The 19,929-nt window shown below is 60.9% G+C and overlaps 2 protein-coding genes across 3 annotated transcripts in view; both read right to left on the bottom strand.

The window, feature by feature from the left end:
- LOC105816424 overlaps nt 1-1,903 on the bottom strand; it is a 4,865-nt gene extending 2,962 nt beyond the window's left edge. For both annotated transcript variants that reach the window (XM_012651837.1, XM_012651838.1), the window contains exons 1-2: nt 1,685-1,903; nt 1,288-1,451 (exon numbers count right to left, since the gene is read on the bottom strand). In XM_012651837.1, the coding sequence (XP_012507291.1) occupies nt 1,288-1,451; nt 1,685-1,864 (344 nt within the window). In that variant the 5' untranslated portion in view covers nt 1,865-1,903. The remainder of the gene's footprint in view (nt 1-1,287; nt 1,452-1,684) is intronic.
- Nucleotides 1,904-6,269: 4,366 nt separating this feature from the next.
- On the bottom strand, nt 6,270-18,199 carry NINJ1 (ninjurin 1). Its single transcript, XM_012651836.1, has 4 exons — nt 18,024-18,199; nt 9,942-10,170; nt 8,412-8,575; nt 6,270-6,901 (listed from the first exon to the last, which is right to left on the bottom strand). Exons 1-3 carry the CDS (start codon nt 18,096-18,098, stop codon nt 8,421-8,423), a joined length of 459 nt encoding a protein of 152 aa, XP_012507290.1. The 5' UTR covers nt 18,099-18,199; the 3' UTR covers nt 6,270-6,901; nt 8,412-8,420.
- Between the last annotated feature and the right edge of the window lie 1,730 nt (nt 18,200-19,929).

The raw sequence follows: 19,929 nt of genomic DNA, 5'->3' as shown, positions 1-19,929 counted from the left end.
TCCCCCACACTGTCCCCTCCCACCTCAGACATCCCCACACTGTCCCCTCCCACCTCAGACGTCCCCACACTGTCCCCTCCCACCTCAGACGTCCCCCACACTGTCCCCTCCCACCTCAGATATCCCTACACTGTCCCCCCCCTCAGACATCCCCACAGTGTCCCCTCCTCTCCCGGTTCACGTGCCCCTCCCGGCGTGCACGTGGGCACAGACACGCGCGCAGGAGGACAGGCTGCAGGGCCTGGCCAGGGCCCCATTGCCTCCCCTCAGCAGCTCCTCCCTCACAGACTTTTTTTGGGGAAACAAAAACATTGGTCAACCGCAGAATCAGGAGTTCCTGTTTTCCGGGGTGCGGAGAGGCGCTCTGCCCCGACAGTGCTGGCCTGGCTGCCTGTGCGAAGCTGCGCTGGCCTGGGTGGCTGGGCCAGGCCCGGATGGGCTCCACTCAGCCGTGGGCGCGGAGCTCGTTAACACGGGGACACGTGGGCCCCGGAGTAAGGAGCTCTGCCTTACAGCACTGGCGCTGCCCGTCAGAATCCAGGGGAGCCATGGCCTCAGAGCCACCCCACCTGCCAGGACGCCCCACGCCCCCTGAGGAGAGGTGGTTTACAGCAGCCTCACTCCTCTTTGAGCTGCAGGACCAGGGATGTGCTTCCACACCCCTAAGCCTCAGTTTGCCCATCTGTGCAGTGGGAACCTTGCTCTGGGACTCCCGGGGCAGGGGTTGGCATAGCAAGGCCCTGTTAAAGCACCCTTGCCTCAGAAATATTAATACTTTTATGAATTTACTGCTTGCTGGAAGGTACACTGAATGCCTGGGTAAAGGTGACACACTTCGTGAAGGTGACAGTGACAACTGGGTAAAGGTGACACCTGGTGAAGCTGATAGAGACACCGGGTACAGGTGACAGATGCCCGGGTGAAGGGCACAGACAGGCATGACTGAAACAGGGGAAACATCCAGAGACAGGCAGGCCCACAGGCCTGTGGCCTGGGCAGGTCCCGGCGCTGGCTCCACCTGAGACCATGGAGGACACACCTGGGCTGCCTGAAGCCACTTGTGAGGCCCTGATTCCCCAGGTACCATGGGCAGGGTGCCATCCTCCGAGCGAGGGGCCTGCAGGACACGTCTGTCCCCTGGACTTGGGCCTGCTGGCCTCCCAGGACCGCTGACTTTCCCCTTCCCTCCGTGAGCCACCCTTGCCCTGCCCTGAGGCCCACAGTCTAGTTCCAGCCCAGGCTGTCCTCGGACCCCCTCCCAGCCCCGGCCTGCAGGTCCGTGCTCACCTGACCGGGCTGTGGCACCCCGACCACCGGCTCGGCCCGACCCTTCTGTTGCCGCCGGCCTGGGCAGTGCTCCACAGGCCTCCCCTTCGAGGCTGATGTCCGGGGCGGGGGAGGATGATGGGGCGTCCGGGCCTCTCCATCAGGCCTCGCCTGCCAACCAGTGCCTGGTCAACCAGTGCCGGTGACCAGGAATAAACTAAGTCCACAGCGGAGTGAGCGGCACCACAGGCCACGATCCCCTGCTGGAGCCCGTGGGCACTTGAGGCCTTCAGTGGCCTTCCCCGAGTCCCCATGCGCACGCTGCAACCACGGGCTGGCTGTGTTCCGCGCCTCTGCAGCTGGGCTCTGCGTGCCCGTGGAAAGAACAGGCTGCTCCCGCTGCCTGAGGACTCCTTACCAAGCCGCCATCAGCTCGTCCCTCAGGTCCTGGGTAAAATGCCATCTGCTCCAGGAACCGTCCTGGCACCCCAGTACCGAGAGCGCTTCCCTCCAGGCCGCCGCAGCTCGGGGATGCTGTTCCCACGTCCAGAACTGTGCAGGGGCTGGTAGGGGGCGCTGCGGTGGGGAGAACTCCCATTACCAGAGGTCGGGGTGAGAGGGGATGAGGGAGAGGTGGAGGAGGCATGAGAAGGGAGGGAGAATGAGTGAGGAAAAGGGAAGGTTCGAGGGAGCAAGTGGGTGGGGAGGAGCAGGGAGGGAGGGGTGTTGTGGAGTGGGACAGGACCTGTTATTGAACCCAGGAGTAGGTGGGTCACAGGCCAGCGAGGACACGGGGGCACGTGGGCTCATGAGCTGGGAGCCACCCGGAAATGCAGCTGGGTCTTGCACAATTTCGGGCTCCAGTCTAGGAGAGATGATGATGTTGACTCTGCAAACGCGGGGTCAGGTTTTGAGGGGGATGCTGACACCACTTTAATGTCGTGTTGCTGTTTCCAGTTCCCGCTGGGTCAGCACCTTGTGAGCAGGGGCCTGCTGCTCCTTTGCAGATGGCTCACAGAGGTCCTGCCAATGTCCCCTAGCCGCTCCAAGGACGCTGGGGCCACCGCTGCCCCACCTTTGTACAGACCCTAGGCCTGACCAGCTGCAGGGCCATGGGTGGGCCCCAGACACCCTCCCTTACACAGATAGGGTGCGGGGCTTCAGGGATCAGGACCCTCCTGATCTCTACTGACCCCAGCTCCTGAGGCGTGCTAAGGAGATGGAGTGCTGGGCACACTGTGCTGTCACCATGGTCTGCGGGGGTCACGCCACCGCTCAGAACCTTGGTCTCCTCACCTGGAAGGTCGGTGTGAGTAGAGACCCGTTTCAGGGAGCCGAGCGATGAAGGACACCAACCCTCCCGCAGCGGGGCTGTCTGGGGAAGCCCTGCTTAAGCGCAGTGGGACCATGAATCTGAATCTGGTCTGGGGCAGGGTCCTAGTGCCATCTTGCAGAGGCGCGAGGGCGCCGAAGGGAGGGGCTAAACCGGCTTAAACGTGCTGGCTGGAAGAAGGAGGACATGCTCGGCTGGTGGGGACGCTTCCCGCAGCCACACCAGCTTAACGGCGCCTGGGGTCAGTGCTTTCCTAACGCAAGTATTTGAGAGAAAGAGAAGGAAAATATGAAAGCCTTTGGCACTCTGATTTTTAATAGCAGCGCAGCAGGGAAACAGGAATGACACCCGATTAAACACGGGTGCGAGGGAGGGAAGGCCTGGGTGCAGTACGCGTGGGAAGGGGCAATGATCTTGGGTTCAGCCGCAAACGCAAACGGCCACCATCTCGATACACCCAGAATCACGCCCTCCTCCCAGCCCGGCCCACCCACAGTCCCAGTCCAGCACCTCGCACCTGGATGGTGGCAGTCCCGCCCTCCCTGTCCCCCGGCCCACCCTCGTCCCTCCTCTGCTCAGGTGGAATGAATGGCCAGGTCCTCAAAGGGTAACAGCAGGCAAAGCAGAGCCTCTTGAGGGAGGACCTGCAGCTCCAACAGGACTTAGAAGACACATCCGAATAAACACGGTGTCTAAGGACACACACAGGGCATCTTAGGGCTGAAGAGGCCCCAGCAAGTGGTTCCTGCAAGGGAGTGAGGTGCCGAGATTGGGCTTCCAGCTGGGACAGCACTACTTCCTTGCCTTGGAATGACCATGGAGACCTACATCTGTCTACCTATCTCCCACCTGTCTCCGTCAATCTACCCAGGTCATCTACTTCTCATCTACCATCCACGCATGCATCCATCCATCAGTCCACCCTGTGTCCATCTACCGAATCGCCTGTCTGCCTATTACAGTATGAAGGCTGGGAAAACAGCCCTCCTGTCTCACTCAGCCCGCCTTGGTCACTCGCAGGTCTACGTGACTGCCCCCCACCTGTCATGCCCCCACCTCCACCAACCCCAGGCCCAGCTCACACCAGTCTTAGGGCTTCTGCACAGGCTATCCTCTGCCTGGAACATTCTTCCCAGACTTCTGCTCTGCGCCCCTCCCATCATCCCAGCATTGGCTGCTGACCTCCCTGCCCACCTCTCCTGAGCTCCCTGTGTCCCTCCATGGCCCTGCCAGCTCGGTGGGAACATCTTGTTTGCCCCTTGTTCACTCTCTAGGTCCCCTCATCATGGTGCCATCCCCATGAGAGCAGAGCTGGGTCCCCAGGGCAGCATGGGCCAGAATGGACAGGTCAGGGGCCAGGGACCCCACAGGGGCTGTCACATCCTCCCAGAAGCTAGCTCAGCCTCGACCAGCTCCTGGGCCTCAGTTTTCTGTCCGCCCTTTGACCACTGTCATGGGTGCATAGGGCCCAGAACACGTGGATGAGGCAGTGGGTTCTGCCCTAGACATTTACTGAGCACCTACTGCCTGCTGGATTGTGCGTGGACACAGACCACTGTAGGCAGCGGGCTCTCCAGTGGGGGAGCCAGGCCAGACCAGGGATCCCTAAGAAGAAGCACAGACATGAACAGGGTGTACCCTGCCCCATCCCCAGCAGAGCCCCTGGGCCCTCAGGAGACCCAGTGGGCAGGACCCTTGTTCTCAGGGTACCAGCCCTGGACTTGGGTCAGGCTCTGACATTGGCTCCAGGGGGACCCCACCTGGCCACACTAATGTCTCTGGCAACGTGGATGGTGACTCTAGCCCAAGGCACCAACGGGGGCCAGGACGGTGAACAGGGAGGGGCAGCGTCAGACGGTGGTGTGCCCTTGGAGCGCCTGGGAAGCAGCTGTCCGGGAGCAGCAGCACATCCGAGGGCTGAGATGGGGAACACATGGAGTGAGGGTCAGAGCCAGTGCAGCGGCTGGCGAGATGGAGCCTGGGAAACGGTGGGTGGGGAGGTGTGGGGTGGCTGGCATGGGGGCTGGAGTAGGGGGAGGCCACCTGGGGACAGGGGCCGAGGAGGGTCAGGACACACACTCAACTTGGAACTGGGGTCCGCCCAGGTACTTAGGTGTTTTGTCAAAGATCAACCCGGCATCCAGGCTTCAGACTTGGGGAGAGCCACGCCCTGTCCCCAAGGACCCTGGAGTCCAGCCCGGCTGATGGCCTAGGACTCACTGTAGCCATCTGGGTGCACCCCTCTTGCCCGGCCTGGGTAAACTTCCTGTCTTGGCCAAAGGAGGAACTAAGCCAGTGTTGGCCAACATCCGGCTGCTGGGCTGTGAGACCACACTGGCCATCCACACCGCAGGCCGCGGGCCACACGAGGCCAGACCGGGGACTCAGCGCCGGGCGGTACGCATCTGAGCCCGCCCCAGCTGGCCGCCCCTCACAGCCCGGCGGCTGATGCCACATCACCGCCTTGGGAAGCACGTTTTGCACCCACATGTATGTCTCCACATCTTCCTTTTTCAACTTAGAACATCTTGGAACTTATTCCACATACCAACTACTTTTTAAAACTCCCTTTATGGGACAAACATAGAAGTGGAGAAAGCAGTGCTTCTATGGTTATCAACACTTTCTCATCTATTTCCCTACTGGTTTTCCCCTGCAGTACTTTAAACCAAGCCCAGGATTAGATCATTTCGCCCACGATGCTTCTCGACCACCTTCAGGAGGTTGCAGAGCTGACCTGTCGGCCCCCACACGAGGCTGCGGGGCATCCTCATGCTAAGGAACTGGGAGCTAGAAGCACCCCAGGCTCAGGGGGCTCAGCCGGGAGAGGGGGCGAGAAGAAAAGTGAGGGGGAAGTGGGGCTTTGGGGGCTCTGGAGTCCTCGCCCCCACCCTGTGGCTCTGGAAGGCTGCTCGGAGGAGGAGAGAGCAGACACCAGTGGGAGACGTCGGGTATCTCCCCTGGAGGGGGCTGGGGACACAGAGAGGCCATGCAGGAAGGAAGACAGGGTGGGCTGAACCCGCCTCCACCTCAGTTCACAAAATGCCGGGTGTCCAGTGAGATGAGGCTGGGGCCGGGAGGTGCAGTGGGCAGAACAGGGCGGTCGGCAGGAGTCTGGGGAAGGACCAAGGACCAGGGAGGAGAGAGGGAGGGCTCAGACACTGGCAGCCTGGGAGCTGGGTCTCCACCGGCGGGCAGGCCCCAAGAGTCTAGGACCTGGTCCCAGCCCCTCTGCTCCCACAGAGAATGTCCCCACTGACCACAGGCATCACCAGACACCACTGCAGGGGAAGCAGCAAACAGACTCAGGACAAAGGTGAGACAGGGGCCTAGGACCTCAATAGGACAACGCCAAGTGTCAGGAAATGGTGAGAGGGCTGGAAACTGACGAGGAGCAGACAAAATGCTGCTGCACACATGGCCCCTGCCAGGGGCTGCCAGGGGCTGCCAGGGGCTGCAGGCATCTGCGACCTCAGACCCCAGCCTCGGTACCTCCAACCTCACGCTGAGATGTCAGGAGCCAGAAAGCTCCCCAAAGCCAAGACTCAGGAGAAGGCCCCCTTGGCTCGAACTGTGTGCTCCTGACACCCCTGCAGGAGGGGCCTGGCGGGAGGGGAGGCTGCAGCAGGGTCCAGCCTGGGAGGGGACAGGACGGTGCAGGGAGCCCGACAAGGAGGAACATGAGCTTTATTGGTCATTCTTGATTAGAAAAGGGGGTGCTCAGACCCTCATGGAGGGAGCTGGGCCTCTGCCCAGCCACTGCTGGTGGAAGGTGTGTGCCGGGCCTGCTGCCTGGCTCTCTCCTGGTGGCCGCCGAGCCCTGGCACTGAGGCCAGAGCCAGCAGCCACCACTAGGGCCAAAGGGCAGTGCTGGCTGTCCAGTGTCCCTTAGTTGGGAAGCAGGCAGAGGCAGGGCGACCAGAGCAGGCCCATGGGAGGCGGGGATGCTGGCACGCCAGCAGAGGGAGGAGTCTCTCCTGGTCCTTCTGGGATGTCCTGAGACAGAGGCCAGCCCTGGGCCTTGGTCCGGCCTGTCCATGGACCTGCTGTGTACCCTTGGGCAGGTCAATAACCTTCTCTGGGCACAGGTCTCTGCAGCTGTCCAGTTCTGACCTTCTTGGCCCCATGGCCAGCCCCCACGTGCCAGAGGGAGCCACTTTCTGGTGAGAGCAGCCGAGAGACAGAGTGGCAGCGGGTGGCCTGGGCTCTAGCAGTTGCAGGGAGTGCCACTCGCAGGGAGAACTCCTGGGTGGCTCCTAGGGTCTGGGCGGCCGGGCTGTGGGGAAGGCACAGTCTAGGGTCCTGGAAAGGAGAGAGAGAAGAGGCTCTGAGCCCGTCCTGGTGGCCAGTCTGTGAGCGTTGGGCCATCTTGACACTTGGACACTTGGACTCAGGAAGATTCTGACATGGGAGAGACATCAAAGTTCTCCAAGCCTGTTTCTCCTCTGGAAATGGGATGAAGACAGCATTCCTGGGATCAGGATTGAAAGGCCTGGCCCAGGGTCGGCAGGGCAGGCAACCACTCCTGACTTCTCTGGCTCCTCCAGCAACAGGATATGCAGCGGCCTTGGACTTGGAGCCTCTGAGGGCAGCCCCAAGGACCTGGCTGGGTCTCTGTGTGGCCCAGAGGCCCTAGCAGCCTCTTCCCAGGAGGCAGAGGACTAATGCTTGGGGAGGGTCAAGGACTGTGGTCAGGGCATATGGCAGGTGATTAATAAATGGCCTGGTCATCACACCCTGAGCAAGAGAGCAGGCTGGCGTCCAGGGGTTCGGTAGGGGTGCAACTTAACAAACCAGGGCTGGCAGCCAGGCGGTGGGGCTTCCTGGTTGCTGGTCCCAACGAGGGGGCAGCTTCAAGTTCCACAACCAGGGCACCAGGAACCAGCATGTCCCAAACTGGGAATGGCCATGGGTTCCTGGGAGACCACGGGAGGAATGGCTGGATGAATACCAGACACTCCCAACCTAGCCGCCTGGCCGAAGGCCTGGCTCCAATGTCCCACCTCATCATTCACTATGGCCACTTTGGAAAATTTTCTCTTATGTCCTCGTGACACACAGGTGCTCTGCCCTGAGCACAGACTGCTCCTGTCCACTCTGCCATGGGGCATTGCTGGTGGAGACATGGCCATCTGTCAGGAATGCCCACCCCTCCCGTGGCAGCTCACCTCTGGGACAAACCTGAGGAGTGACCACTAGGCCCGAGACCGTGTAGACTGTGGTGTGTACAACCCTGGCCTGAGGCCACCCCAGGTCTCCCTGTGGGTCCTGCTCCCAGGCTGTGTGTCTTCAGGCAGATGCTCACCCTCTCTGAGCAAGGACCTAGGGAGTAGCTGAGTGCGGTATGGGAAGTGCTTCCTCCACTGGGGGGCCTCGTCCTGTATTTGAGAAGGGGGATGGCCTCAGCCTACATCCCACAACCAGGGTCTGTCCCAAAGCAGGTGGGTGACGTGGGCCCTGCAAGGCCCAGTAAAAGGCAGACTTGAGGTGTCACAGGGGCTCCAAGTGACAAGATCCCGAATCCTGATTTATTAAGAGAAACCAGAAATCTTATTTTAAGGTCAGCTCTCGGATATTTGAATGGTGGCTCTAAAACTCATTTGCCTAAACACTGTGACCAGGCGGTCAGTGCCAGGAGCAGGGCTGGCCTCAAGGCAATGGCCATGTGTAGACCATATGGGTGTGGATGAGGGTGCCCCCGGCCTGGGAAGGCTCCCAAGGCTGGCCGGCTGGGGACTCGCCACGCCCTGAGAGCCTCCGACAGCCGCAGCAGTGAACAACAGCGGCCCCCGTGCCCCGTCCCTGAGCTCACCTGGGTGCCCTACTGCTGGGGCGCCACGTCCATGATGGGCTTCTGGACCCCAAAGGCCGTGATGAAGATGTTGACCACCACGATGATGAACACCAGGCCCGTGGCCAGGTTGTTGAGGAAATCCAGCTTGGCGTGCTTCTCCGGGTTGTTAAGGTCGTACTTGACTGCGGGCGAGAGGGGAGCGGACAGTGCCGAGGGCAGCCCTGACAGGCGCCCAGCCTGGGGACGGTGGAAGGAGACCTGCCCCAAGGGTTGCGCGTCCCGCTGTGCTGAGTGGGCCTTACAGGGCCCTCAGCCACATTTAGGATGAGTTTTGTCTCCCAGAGAAAAATACATCTGCTAACAACAGGGCCCCCGGCTTGGGCAGCCCCGCCGTCTGCGACCACACCTTCTGTAGCTCCCGCACTTTCTTCATAAGCAACTGAAGCGAAGGCAGGCCGAGCACCTGAGGTCACGGACCTAAAGACATCACTTCTGGATGTCACACCAAGGTCCAGTTTGGTTTCTAAGGCAAATGCGCCGAGCCCCTCATGTGCCTTAATCTTCACAATTGATCCATGCAACTACCACGGCTCTATTTCTATGCCCATTTTTACAGGTGGGAAAACTGAGCCCCCAGGAGGTTGTCACTAGTCCAAGGTCACATAGCAAGGAGGAGGTACAGCAGGAACAACCCAGACGCTTGCTGCTCCTGACGAGGACCCTCACCTGGACAGGCAGCAGGGGCTCGCTGGGGGCCCTGGCAGCTGAAGGGCAGCCTCCCCTGGAGACCCCAGGGAACACCCAGAGAGCCCAGCCCCACCTTCCCACCAGGGTGGACCCTCTGTCTGTCTGCCCGTCCACTGGAGGCAACTGGTCTGAGGTAGAGGTGACAATATTTAGATCCTTAGTTTGGGGGAAGACTGGAAAGTTGGAGGCACGACTAGCACTCTGGGTTTTCATACAAAAACAGCAGGGCTGATTACTGGTCACTCTGCCCAGAGAGAGGATGACTGGGGTGAAAAGTCCCCTCCCACACCTCTTGGGGGTCCAGGGCCCCTCCCACATCTTGTGGTCATACCTCCTAGGCCCAGGGTCCCTTTCTGTACCTCCTGGGCCAGGGTCCCCTCCCGCACCTCCCGAGCCCAGGGTCTCCTTGGCACACCTCTGTGTAACTTGGCTGCTCCTTTCATCACTAGACAATCGTCACTAGAGATAGCCATAGCCAAGGCTGGGGACACTGAGAGTAGAAGGCCAGCCCCTCCTAGGCCGTGAGGACCGGCACGGATGGGCCATTTGGCGGCATGGATCGTTGAAGGCCCAGAAAACCAGTCGCTCCAACCCCCACAGGCACAGGTCCTGATGCCCCAGCCCACTCTGGCTCTTCCCAAGTGCAGGGTGGGGAGAGGGCCATTTCCTGGACTGCACGCACATGAGGAGGGCAGGGGACCCAGCGGCGCCTTGGGAGCTGAGTGTGCAGGGTGGTGAGCACCCAACCCAGGGCGTATGAGCAAATGCCAGCGGCCCAGCCTCCCATACCCAGGCACCTACCGAGGAAGATGAGCAGCACGCCCACGCCAATCTGCAGCGCCAGGGAGATGGAGATGAGGACCACCATGGGCACGTAGAAGGCGAAGCTGGGGCCCTGCTCCACGACAGCCTTCAGCTGGGACGCATTGGCCATCAGCAGGGCGATGTCCAGCATGCTCTCGGCCGCACTCTTCTTGTTGGCATAATGGTTCACATTGATGGGCTGGTGCCTCCGGCCCCAGCGGGACGGCTGCAGGGAGGGGGACGGTCAGCGGGGCAGTGGGGCGGGGGGCGTCGCCCTGCAGGTGAGGGCTTCTCTTGCCCCCGCCTTGGTAAGTGCTTATTACTCTAATGACAGGCCTCGAGAATGCGCTTGGCCTCTACAAAACCTTCCCTAGGAATACAGTCCTGGAGAGAAAGGAAACATAAAACAGCAACCTCAGCACACACACTCTGGCTTTTGACTGGAAAATGCCCGCTACACAATCCCTGCCCTCTGGCTGCGGGTGAGGCCGCTCCTCCCTGCCCGCCCAGGCCTGCCTGCGCCCCAGGCCTCCCCTCCCCTCGGGATCTGGGCTCCGGGTCGGTGCCAGGAAGGGAAGTGACGTGTAGGCAGACGGATCCATAAACGCTGGCCCCGACAAGGGCCGAGACTGCCTCTGCCGCCTCCCAACCTCCTAGCCTTGGGACCCCACAGGCCACTCAGTCCCCGAGCCTCAGCATGGGCCCTGAGAAAGGTCTGGCCACCTCACCAGGCCACTGTAAGCAACAAGGCACTGGCTGTCAGAGCCCACCACCCCCTGCATGCAGCAGGCTTTCAATAAATGTCTCAGCATATCATGTACAGTTGAGCTTAGCTTCCTCCTTAATTTTCGGAGTAGTAACACAGGGATACAAGTTTTGATCTCTTTTTCTGGCCCCACGCAACATCCAGTGACTTCTCTTTGCTCTGGGGTAGGGGGCTGCTCTGTGAGGAGACCCCTTCAGTTCCCTCACAGCCCCCAGTGTCCTTCCCTGTTGTCTCAGGCTCTAAGGCCCCACCCAGAGGCCACTGCCTCCAGGAAGCCTCCCAGGACTTCCCGTGGCAAGACACAGCCCTCTCTCCTGCAGTGGGGAGGTCACCTCTCTGGGCTGTCCTGTTTCATTCCAAGGCAACTCCAAGCAACCAGCTTCCACTTTCTTTCAAGCCAGAGTCCATCCCCATCAAGCTTCCCTTACTGGGCCCCTCCCCAGCTACCCAGAACAAACCCGCCACTTCCTCAGCCCTGGCCCTTTGCCCACAGGTGCCGCAAGCCACCAGGTCCTGGACCACAGCCTCCTAGGACAGGTACACCTTGCTGGGGGCAGCCATGAGAACCCACTGCTGGTGGCCGGCCTCTTGGGACCTGCTCTGGAAGCTCCTGTTTCCAGGCTCATGAAATATGCAGGATGGCAAAGCAGGGTGCTGCAGGGCTAGGCAAGGAGGGGCGGACATGGACACCCGGCCTCAGCTTTCTGCAGCCTAGAAATACCCACAATGAAAAATACACGAGGCAGCTCGCACACAACTAACAGAGGAAGGGAACCTTGCTTTTATGGTGTGTATTTTTATGTTAAATTTCATCTAAAATTATGTGCCCAAGAGAAGGGAGGGTGGGCAGTGGGGAACACAGGTGGGCTCTGATGCCTGCACCTGGGCCTGAACGTTCCAACAACCTGGCTTCAGCGTCGGCTGCTCTCTTAAGTTAGCAAGCTCACTTGGGTCAAATCCTAGACACCATCCCGCACGGGGGGGGGAAGCCACCTCCACCCAGGGCCTGCAGCCGGCCCGGACCCCAGGGCCTTAGTGGTGCTCTCTGGTCATTCCACACGTACCCTGAAGCCCCTCTGGGGTCTCTGCTTTAGCCTCTCCCACCTGGGCCTGGCACTGCTCTCCCGGGCTTCCCCAGGCCCCAGCACGCCCAAGGCATGGCTGCTCCCTCCCAGGCTGCTGAGAGGCTGGACACAAAGGGCCCACGCCTAAAGGGCCTGTGCCTGGCACTGAGGTTCATCCCCAGCTCTGCTCTTGCAAAGCTGCCTGGCTGGCCACGCCCCATCACGTGTGTGCTGTTGAGTGCAGAGCACCCTGGAGGCTGCCCACAGTGGGCATGTGCTCCTAAGTTTCATAAACCTAAAGTACCAAAATGCCTTCCCTTGAGGCACCCTAATGCTCACCTGGGTCCCCATCCCAAGACCTGTCATTAAGAGAAAAAAGCCAGGTACAGACCCCGTGAGGAGTTTCCACCTTCTGGGAGGGCATGTACATAGATATGTGTGTATACGTAGACATGTGTGCACATAAACATACATCCACACACACATAAACACACATTCATACATATACACACTCATGTACATGCATGCATACTCTCCACACACAAATGCATACACGTAAACACACACACACCCGTGCACACCACACACACAAACACATGCACAGATACACAAAATACACACATATGCAAACACATATGTATACAACACACGTGTAATACACACATGAACATAATACAACACATACACTGCATAAACATACACGTGTACACAATACACACGCATACACAGATGTGTACACACACATCCACATCACAGGTATAAGATATACACATCTGCACACAGCACATACATATACAAACTATATGCACACATACATAAACATACTCATATACCCAGGCTAACCGTGTTGACCTCTAGGGAGGAGGAAGCCCCCTTTATTCTGAGCTCTTTGGAACTGTTTAAATATTTCACAGCCACTCAGTCGCGAGGAACATTCCGAGATAGGAATGAGGACCGTCAGCCGAAGCCTTAGCTCTCCCAACCTCAGCTCTTAGCGACCCCAGCCACGGAGACCTGTGCCCCTGCTGTCCTCACACTGCTGTCCTTACCACTTAAGGTGGGTAAACTGAGGCTCAATGAGGGAAGCTCCTTATCCAAAGCCACATAGCAAGTGAGGGCTGGGCTGAGACTTGAACCCAGGTCCCTGGGCTCTGAAGTCCTGGCAGCTGACACCACCATCCCCTCAGGGGCTGGGGCCACCCTGTGGGGTCTAAGCTCTTGAGGGCTCCCTGCACCAGGCTCCAGCTGTGTAACTTCAGGACAGGTGGCCCTGCTCTGAGCCTCAGTCTCCCATGTGTGCCATGGGGCTGCGCAGCAGACACCCCAGGATGGCCTCGGAGCCCCAGGTGGCCAGCAGGCCCTAAACCATACGCCCCTCCTGGTGAAGGGAGCTTCCAGCCCATCCAGCCAACTGCTTCCTGTTCAACTTCTGTGATGATAAGGAGGGCCCAGGGGCTGGGAACACCTCTGCACCAGGGTCAAGCCCAGCCCTGTGGCCTTGACAACATGCACCCTCTCTGCTGGCCTCAGTCTCCCCAACTGTGCATCTGGGGCCAAACTCTGGGAAACCCTGCCATGCACCAAGTGGGAGGCTGGGCTACTCTCCCATTTTACAGACCAGGAGACTGAGGCTCAGAGTGGGTTTGTCCAGGGCCACCTTGAGGGAGGGGCAGATCAGAATTTGAACCCAGGACTATGTGCCCCAAACTTAGGGCTGCCCCAGGACACAACACAGTTGGCATCTACCCTAGGCAGTGAGAACACTGAGGCTGTGTGGGCTGAGGGGGGGCTTCACACAGGTGGGGAGGGGCTGCAGGGCTGATCTGCTTCCCTGTCCCTAACCTCGCTGCTCTGGGCCTTGGAGCCTTGGAGATGACAAGTGCACAGGCCAGTCCCAAAGAGGGCAGAACCAGCCCCCCGGCCTTGGGCGGTTTCCACTGTCTTGGGACGGGCCTGAGGGCAGCTGGGGGCCCATCCCCCATAGGTTGGGGAGCCCTGTGGGCCTGACCAGCTTCCAGGAGCTACATTTGGGTACCCTCTGCCAAGACCTGTGCCCATGGCCTGGGCAGCACAGGGAGCAAACACCTGGTTAATGTGTTCCCAGGGGATTTCCTCAAAACCTCCGCAGCACCAAGAGCTGGAGTGAAGCCAGATAGGAAGGAGGTGTGGTGAGGGGCGGCTCTGCGCAGATCGCGGCTGGCTCCCCACGCTACCTGCTGTGGACAGCCAGCCTCACCTTCACAGGCTGCATAGGTGGGGGGCCACTCCACTGAGTGTCCTCAGCTCAGGCAGGAGGGGGGCTGGCACAGACGTGGAATTTGAACCAGGCCTGCCACACCCACAGGCCTGGCTCTGGCCATAGTGTAACCGGGTGCTCTGGCCCACCCAGGGCTTGGACGGGAGGAGATGGGGGCAGGCTGTGGCCAATAGCTGGGCCCCACAAATACGGTGAAGCGCATCAGTCCCCTTCCAAGGGCCCGTGAGGAGCGGGGCTCAGAGCAGTCGCAGCATCTCCTCTACCTCGCCCAATCCTGCTATACCACTCACCAGCAGGGTGACCATGTGCCTCAGTTTCCTCATCTGTAAAATGGGCAGGCAGGGATGTGGAGGAGGCTGAATGGGGCAGGCTCAGCGGCTCCGTGGCTGGTCGGAGCACACAACAGTGGGTGGCAGGACTGGGATGTTCCTCCTCCTTGACACCCGGCTCTCACCACTTTGCAAGACTCCACCTCCCCAACGAACTCCACCAACTCATAATAAGCTGCACACACACAAAGTAACAGTGACAAAGAAACAAAAGGACAGCCCGGGGCACAGGTCGTCCTGAACTGTGCAGGACCCAGGATGGCCATTAGGGCCGAGTTGCCTGCCCTGGGAGTCCAAGTCTAGCCCTGGCCACCTGCGGCCTACCTGCTCAGGGGCCCTTCCCCTCGGGCTGCAGGCACCAGCAGATGGTGGGGGGCCTGAGAAATGAGGACCCCCTTTCCTCCCACCATGCGCTGGTACCTGCCTGGGGTTTCAGCATCCCCCATCTGACCCACCAGCGTCGGGGAATGAACTGCTGGGCCTATCCCCCAGATGCCACACGGACAGGCCTGGGCTGGCTTTGGAGCCCAGCCATGAGAGGCCCATGCCTGCAGTGTCCCCCGCCCAGCCAGCCCAGGAAGCGGCTCTCCGAGAGGGTCTCCCAGCTCCGTGTCTGGCAGGAAACCCCAGCAAGACAGCAGGAAGTATCGGGAGGCGAGGTCCCCATGGCAGCTGGGCTAGGGCTGGGCCAGGCGGACCCACTTCCGTCAGACTCGGCACTGGCCAGGAGTGTCCCTGAGGCCACGTTAGGTCAGCTTTTAGAACTTGTCCCAGATCCTATCAGCCTTGGGAACTGCCAGGAAAGCAGAAATGAGAAAAAGAAGAAACTTCCCCTGAGCAGCTAAGGCCATGCACGGTCATCTGTACAGGGCACAACTGCATGTCCCCGAGGACTAGGCCTCTTGGCCCAGGTGTGGACTCGGGAACCTGCACCCTTTGGGGCTGTGAAGGGCAGGAGGGCAAGGCTGGTACCAGAGGGCCGTCTTCCAGCCACATCCTGGCCACCTGACTGCCTCAAGACACCCCAGGGCACAACACAGTTGTGGGCCATTTTCACATTAAAATTGTCGTTTACTATTCCTTCCACCGCCGGCCAACAGCGCACTGACTCAATCCCTGGGCTCTGACAGGGGCCCTCATGTGGAGGGCCACAGGGGCGCCAGGAACGGGAGTGCGCATGGGCAGGGCTGCCCCACTGCCCTTCCCCAACACAGCCCAGCTGGGCAGCTCTGCCCAGGACTTACATGTGTGACTCCTCCCTGAGCCTCAGCCAGGTGAGCAATTGTGCCCCATTTTACAGAAGAGCAAACAGGCTCTCCTTGGGGCCCCACCCTGGGCACAGTGCTTCCCTTTCTGAACCACTGCCCAGTGTGACCACTGGGAAAGGGTCTCCGTGGCAGGTGGGAAATTAAGATGTCAGTGCTGAGTGCCAGGATCAGCTCCGAGCACTTCACGTACACGTACACCAGCCATTTAGCCCTCACCAAGACTCTCTGGGGGAGGCGCTGCTATCACCCCCATTCCACAGATGAGAAACTGAGACACAGCATGCTGACATCATGTGCCCAAGAAAGGGCAAAGCAGGGTCCTGAGGGTGGGAAGGGGAATGGGTGCTGGGCGGGCCTGGGGAGCAGCCTAGGTGAGCAGAGTGGCCCTCAAGGCTGGCCACCCCTGGAGGAAGCCTCCTGCCTGTGACCAGATACTCCCCAGGAGAAACGTGCTCATCCTCACAGCAGCTCACAGCCCTTCCACAGAGCCCGGGCCACCAGACCTGTGACTGGGCCCATCCAGCCTGGCCTCCCATCCCCCCACCTCCTAGCCAGCCCTGCACATGCTTGGTGGTCCAGCCTCTGGGCCTTTGCTCCTGCTGTTCCCTCTGCCTGGATGCCCATTTGCACATCTCAGAAGGCCAGAACCGCCACTCCTTCCCATCCCCTAGGGCCTAGTGCCAACGTCTCCACCTCCATAGGGAGCCTTCCTTGACCCCTAGGTCCACCCACCACGGTGGCCTGCCAGCCCCTTGGGAATTCCACACTTTTGCCTTAGCTTCTCTCATCCTGTCTGGGCTGATCTGCTCTCCAACCATAGCTCGAAGGGGTAGAGCTGTGTCTCCCTCCCCTCTGGTCCCCAGATTCAAGACAGGGATCCCTGAACAAGCCCAACCCAATCTCCCCTGGGCCTGAGATGTGCCCAGACCCCTCCAGGAGGCACAGCCCATCTTGCTGCCTGCAGAGGTGAACAGAGACTGCATTGAGTGGAGGGCAAAGGACACAGGGACAAAGAACAAGGTCAAAGGCAGGGGATAAGCAGAAACCCTCCCTTTCAAAATAGCTTCCAAACCACCTACCCCTGTTTGTTACCTGATTTGCCTCCCCCACTTTCCTGAAGGCCGGCAGGGATCATTTGTTCTCCCTTTTTAAGGCCACATATAGAAAGCCCAGAGAGGTGCACCAACCTCCCCAAGGACACACAGCTGGAGGTGCCTGCCCCTGTCCATTGCTCCAAAGTGCTCACACACTGGGGTAGGGCCAGGTCCCCAGGGGCTCACACACCGGTCGAGTCCCGTGGTATGATGGCCCCTCTCAGTCCTCAGTTTCCTCTAACACAGGGACAAAGGCGCCATGCAACCCTAGAGCTGCCCTCCCACCCACAGATCCTGGAGCCCCTCGTCCCTGAACAGGGCCTGTCCCCACAGCTAGGACTGTTTATCAACACCTGGGCAGCGTGTCTTTGCCCCAGTCTGGTCACACCATCGAGAAACCTGGAAAAATCCAGCAGACTGCTGTTCTCTGCCCCCATCTCCAGGGAGGGTGTTGGTTGGAAAACGAAAGACTGTCCAAAGTCAACAAGTCATCAAAGGGCCATGCCAGGACCTTGCGGCAGACACAAGGCACTGAGAGCTGGATGAAGAAGTGTGGGGCACAGGACCCTGGCCAGCTCAGGCCCTGCTGCAGCAGCAGGGGCTGTAAGCTGGGGTTGCGGGGCAGGACGAGGGTGAACCAGGTCTATTGCCGGAGTCGGCGACCACTGCCTGAGCCTGCCTCCCACCCACAGCCCTCCCGGCCCAGCAGGACGCCCGGAAGGCTGTGCGTGACGTGTGTTTCTCAAGGCAGGTGAGTGGAGGGTGGTGCAGGGGCCATAGCAGGTCCCAAGTGCCCGGTCAAGGCACGCATCAGTTGTGCGGGCGGTGTGGAGTGACGCAACTGTCTGCCCGCTGCTGGCCTGGAGCCCGGAGGCTGTGACTCCTCTCCACTCGCCCTGGGGCGCAACGTGCGGAGGAGGTGGCACATCGAAGGTGAACTTAGAGGCTGGTGCGGAAGGTGGGGGGAGGCCGGCGTAGGGGCGCGGCCGACCTCGGCTGGAGAAGCAGCAGAGGCCAGGAGTGAGCACTGCTTGGCAGAGCAGGGGACGGCACCACGGCTGCCCGCCCCACGCCGCCGCGCTCCGTTCACCTGCCCGGGTGGCCGGAGGACCCGAAGCCACCGCTCTGGCCCCCGACAGGGCGGCAAAGACTAGGCCCGGGGCGGGGCGTCCCCCGCCGCCCCGCAGTGCGGACGCGGCGCGCACCGGGCCCGGTGCCCACAGGTGCCCGGGGAGCCGCCGGCGCGGGGTCCAGAGAGGGCGGTGCCGGCCAAGGCCACGCAGCGGTGGGGGGAGTCTTACCAAGGCGTCCGGGGAACCGGGCGAGCCCGGGCGCAGGTCGCCGTTGAGCTCGTACTCCTCGGGCCCCGAGTCCATGCTGTGCCCGCCCAGGCCGCCTTGCTCCCGGGCCTGAGCGCGCCCGGGCCTCTGCTGCCCGGTCCCCGGCTGCACGCCCGGCCCCGGCCCGCCCCCCAGGCCCGCCCCTGGCCCGCCCGTCCTGCCGCGAGCGGCCGCCCGCAGACTCCGCCTCCACCCGGGGCGGGCAACGGCCCTGAAAGGGCGTGTGGGCTCGGCATGGCGCCGCCTCCGGCCTGAGACGCCCTAGCAGGGCTCCTCGAGGGAGGAGGGGCTCGGCGCCGGGTCCCGCGGTGGTCCCAGAGCACCCTGCGCTGCGCTCTGGCCCCCCAGGTGCCTGGCCACAGGGTCGTGGGCAAGGCAGCCCCCCTCAGCCCACCCCCGCCTAGCCAACGTCGTGGCGTAGACTCTTTTAATCCGTAAAGTGAGGCCAAGAACCAGCCCTTCCCTGGCCACTTGGCAAACTCCATGAAGATGAGCGGGCGTTGCCGCCGCCGCCAGTGTTTGGGGTTTTTCCCAGGCAGGCTCCCCGCGGGGCCCGCAGGTCTCTCCAGCACGGCGCCCTCCACGCACATAGCAACCGAGCGTCAGCTAGTACGGCCAGGCTGCCCACTGTCTCAGCTTGGGCTCTCCCGCCGGGGAGCTGGGGGCTGTGAGGGCCCGGCGCAGCCTCGCGGAGGGGCAGGAGGGAGGCACAGAGCGTCAGCGTGGGTTGGCCCCTCCTTGGTGTCAGTCCCTCCGGCCTGCTGGAGCAGCCTCTAAAGCCTGACCGCCTTGCCCTGAGGCGGCACCCTGTGTTCAAGCCAGGCTGTGGGGCCCCGCAGAGTACGTTGGCTTTTCCAGCCCTTGACTCAATCAGCCGTACTTTCCCAGGACGGCCTGGTGGACCTCTCCCAGGCGTGGGAAGCCAGGTGGGATGCGGAGGACATTATCTCCCCTGGGGGCATCATCGTGTTGCAGGAGCTTGTGCTGAAGGCTGGGCCACTGTGTCCTCCCCTTCTGACCCTGACCTCACTCCAGACTCCACTGCTTTTTACTTGCCCACTTCTACTGGGTGGCACCCCAGACTTCCGCATTATCTCATGTATCTGCGGATGCCTCCTCTAAAGCCCCTGAAGTAGTGAGCAGACCCGCAGACCCCTGTGATCCTCCCAACCTTCCTGGGGAGGCCAGCCTGCTGGGACCCTACATCCTAGAACTGCTACTCAGTGACTGTGTGGGCTCAGGCAGGTGGCTTACCCTCTCTGTGCATCTGCTTTTGTACGCTGTTAGCGTAAGGCTGGAGTTTGGTCAAGGCCACGTTAACATGATCTTTTTTCCCTCCCCATAAAGAAACAAAAGCAGAGAGGTTAGACAGTGGTGTCCAAGCTCACCATGCAGCTCCTCAGGGCAGCCTGAGCCCCAGCCTAGCTTATTCCTTTATTCTGCAATCACGGAGCACCTACTGTATGCCAGGCCCTGTAACAAGGCAGTGGGAGTCTGTGAACCAGAGGCACAGAGGCTGGGTGTGTCACTTCTTGTCTTGAAATGCCCCGGGAAGTGCTCATTTCCCCCTCACCTAACGGGGGGAAACTGAGGCACAGCTGGGGAGAGGCCCAGCCAGGAGTGCTCAGAACTCCTGAGGCTGTCTGCCCTTCCCCTGCCTCACTGGACATTCCCTCTGGTGGGGACTGCCCAGCCCGCAGGCTGGCCAGGCGGCCCCCCGGTGGGCGTGTGAACTCAGTGCCTGCCCCACCCGTGAGGGCCCCAGGCTCCTCATCTCCCGTCCAGCCCCTCGCCCCTGCTGGGGAGGGGACGAGTTTTGTAAGTGAAACCCAAGGCATAAAAAGTGCAAGTCACCCTGAGGGATTTT

This window comes from Propithecus coquereli, unplaced genomic scaffold (assembly GCF_000956105.1).
Source record: "Propithecus coquereli isolate 6110/MARCELLA unplaced genomic scaffold, Pcoq_1.0 Scaffold370, whole genome shotgun sequence".
Taxonomy (NCBI): domain Eukaryota; kingdom Metazoa; phylum Chordata; class Mammalia; order Primates; family Indriidae; genus Propithecus; species Propithecus coquereli.
This window is presented reverse-complemented; position numbering and strand designations above follow the sequence as displayed.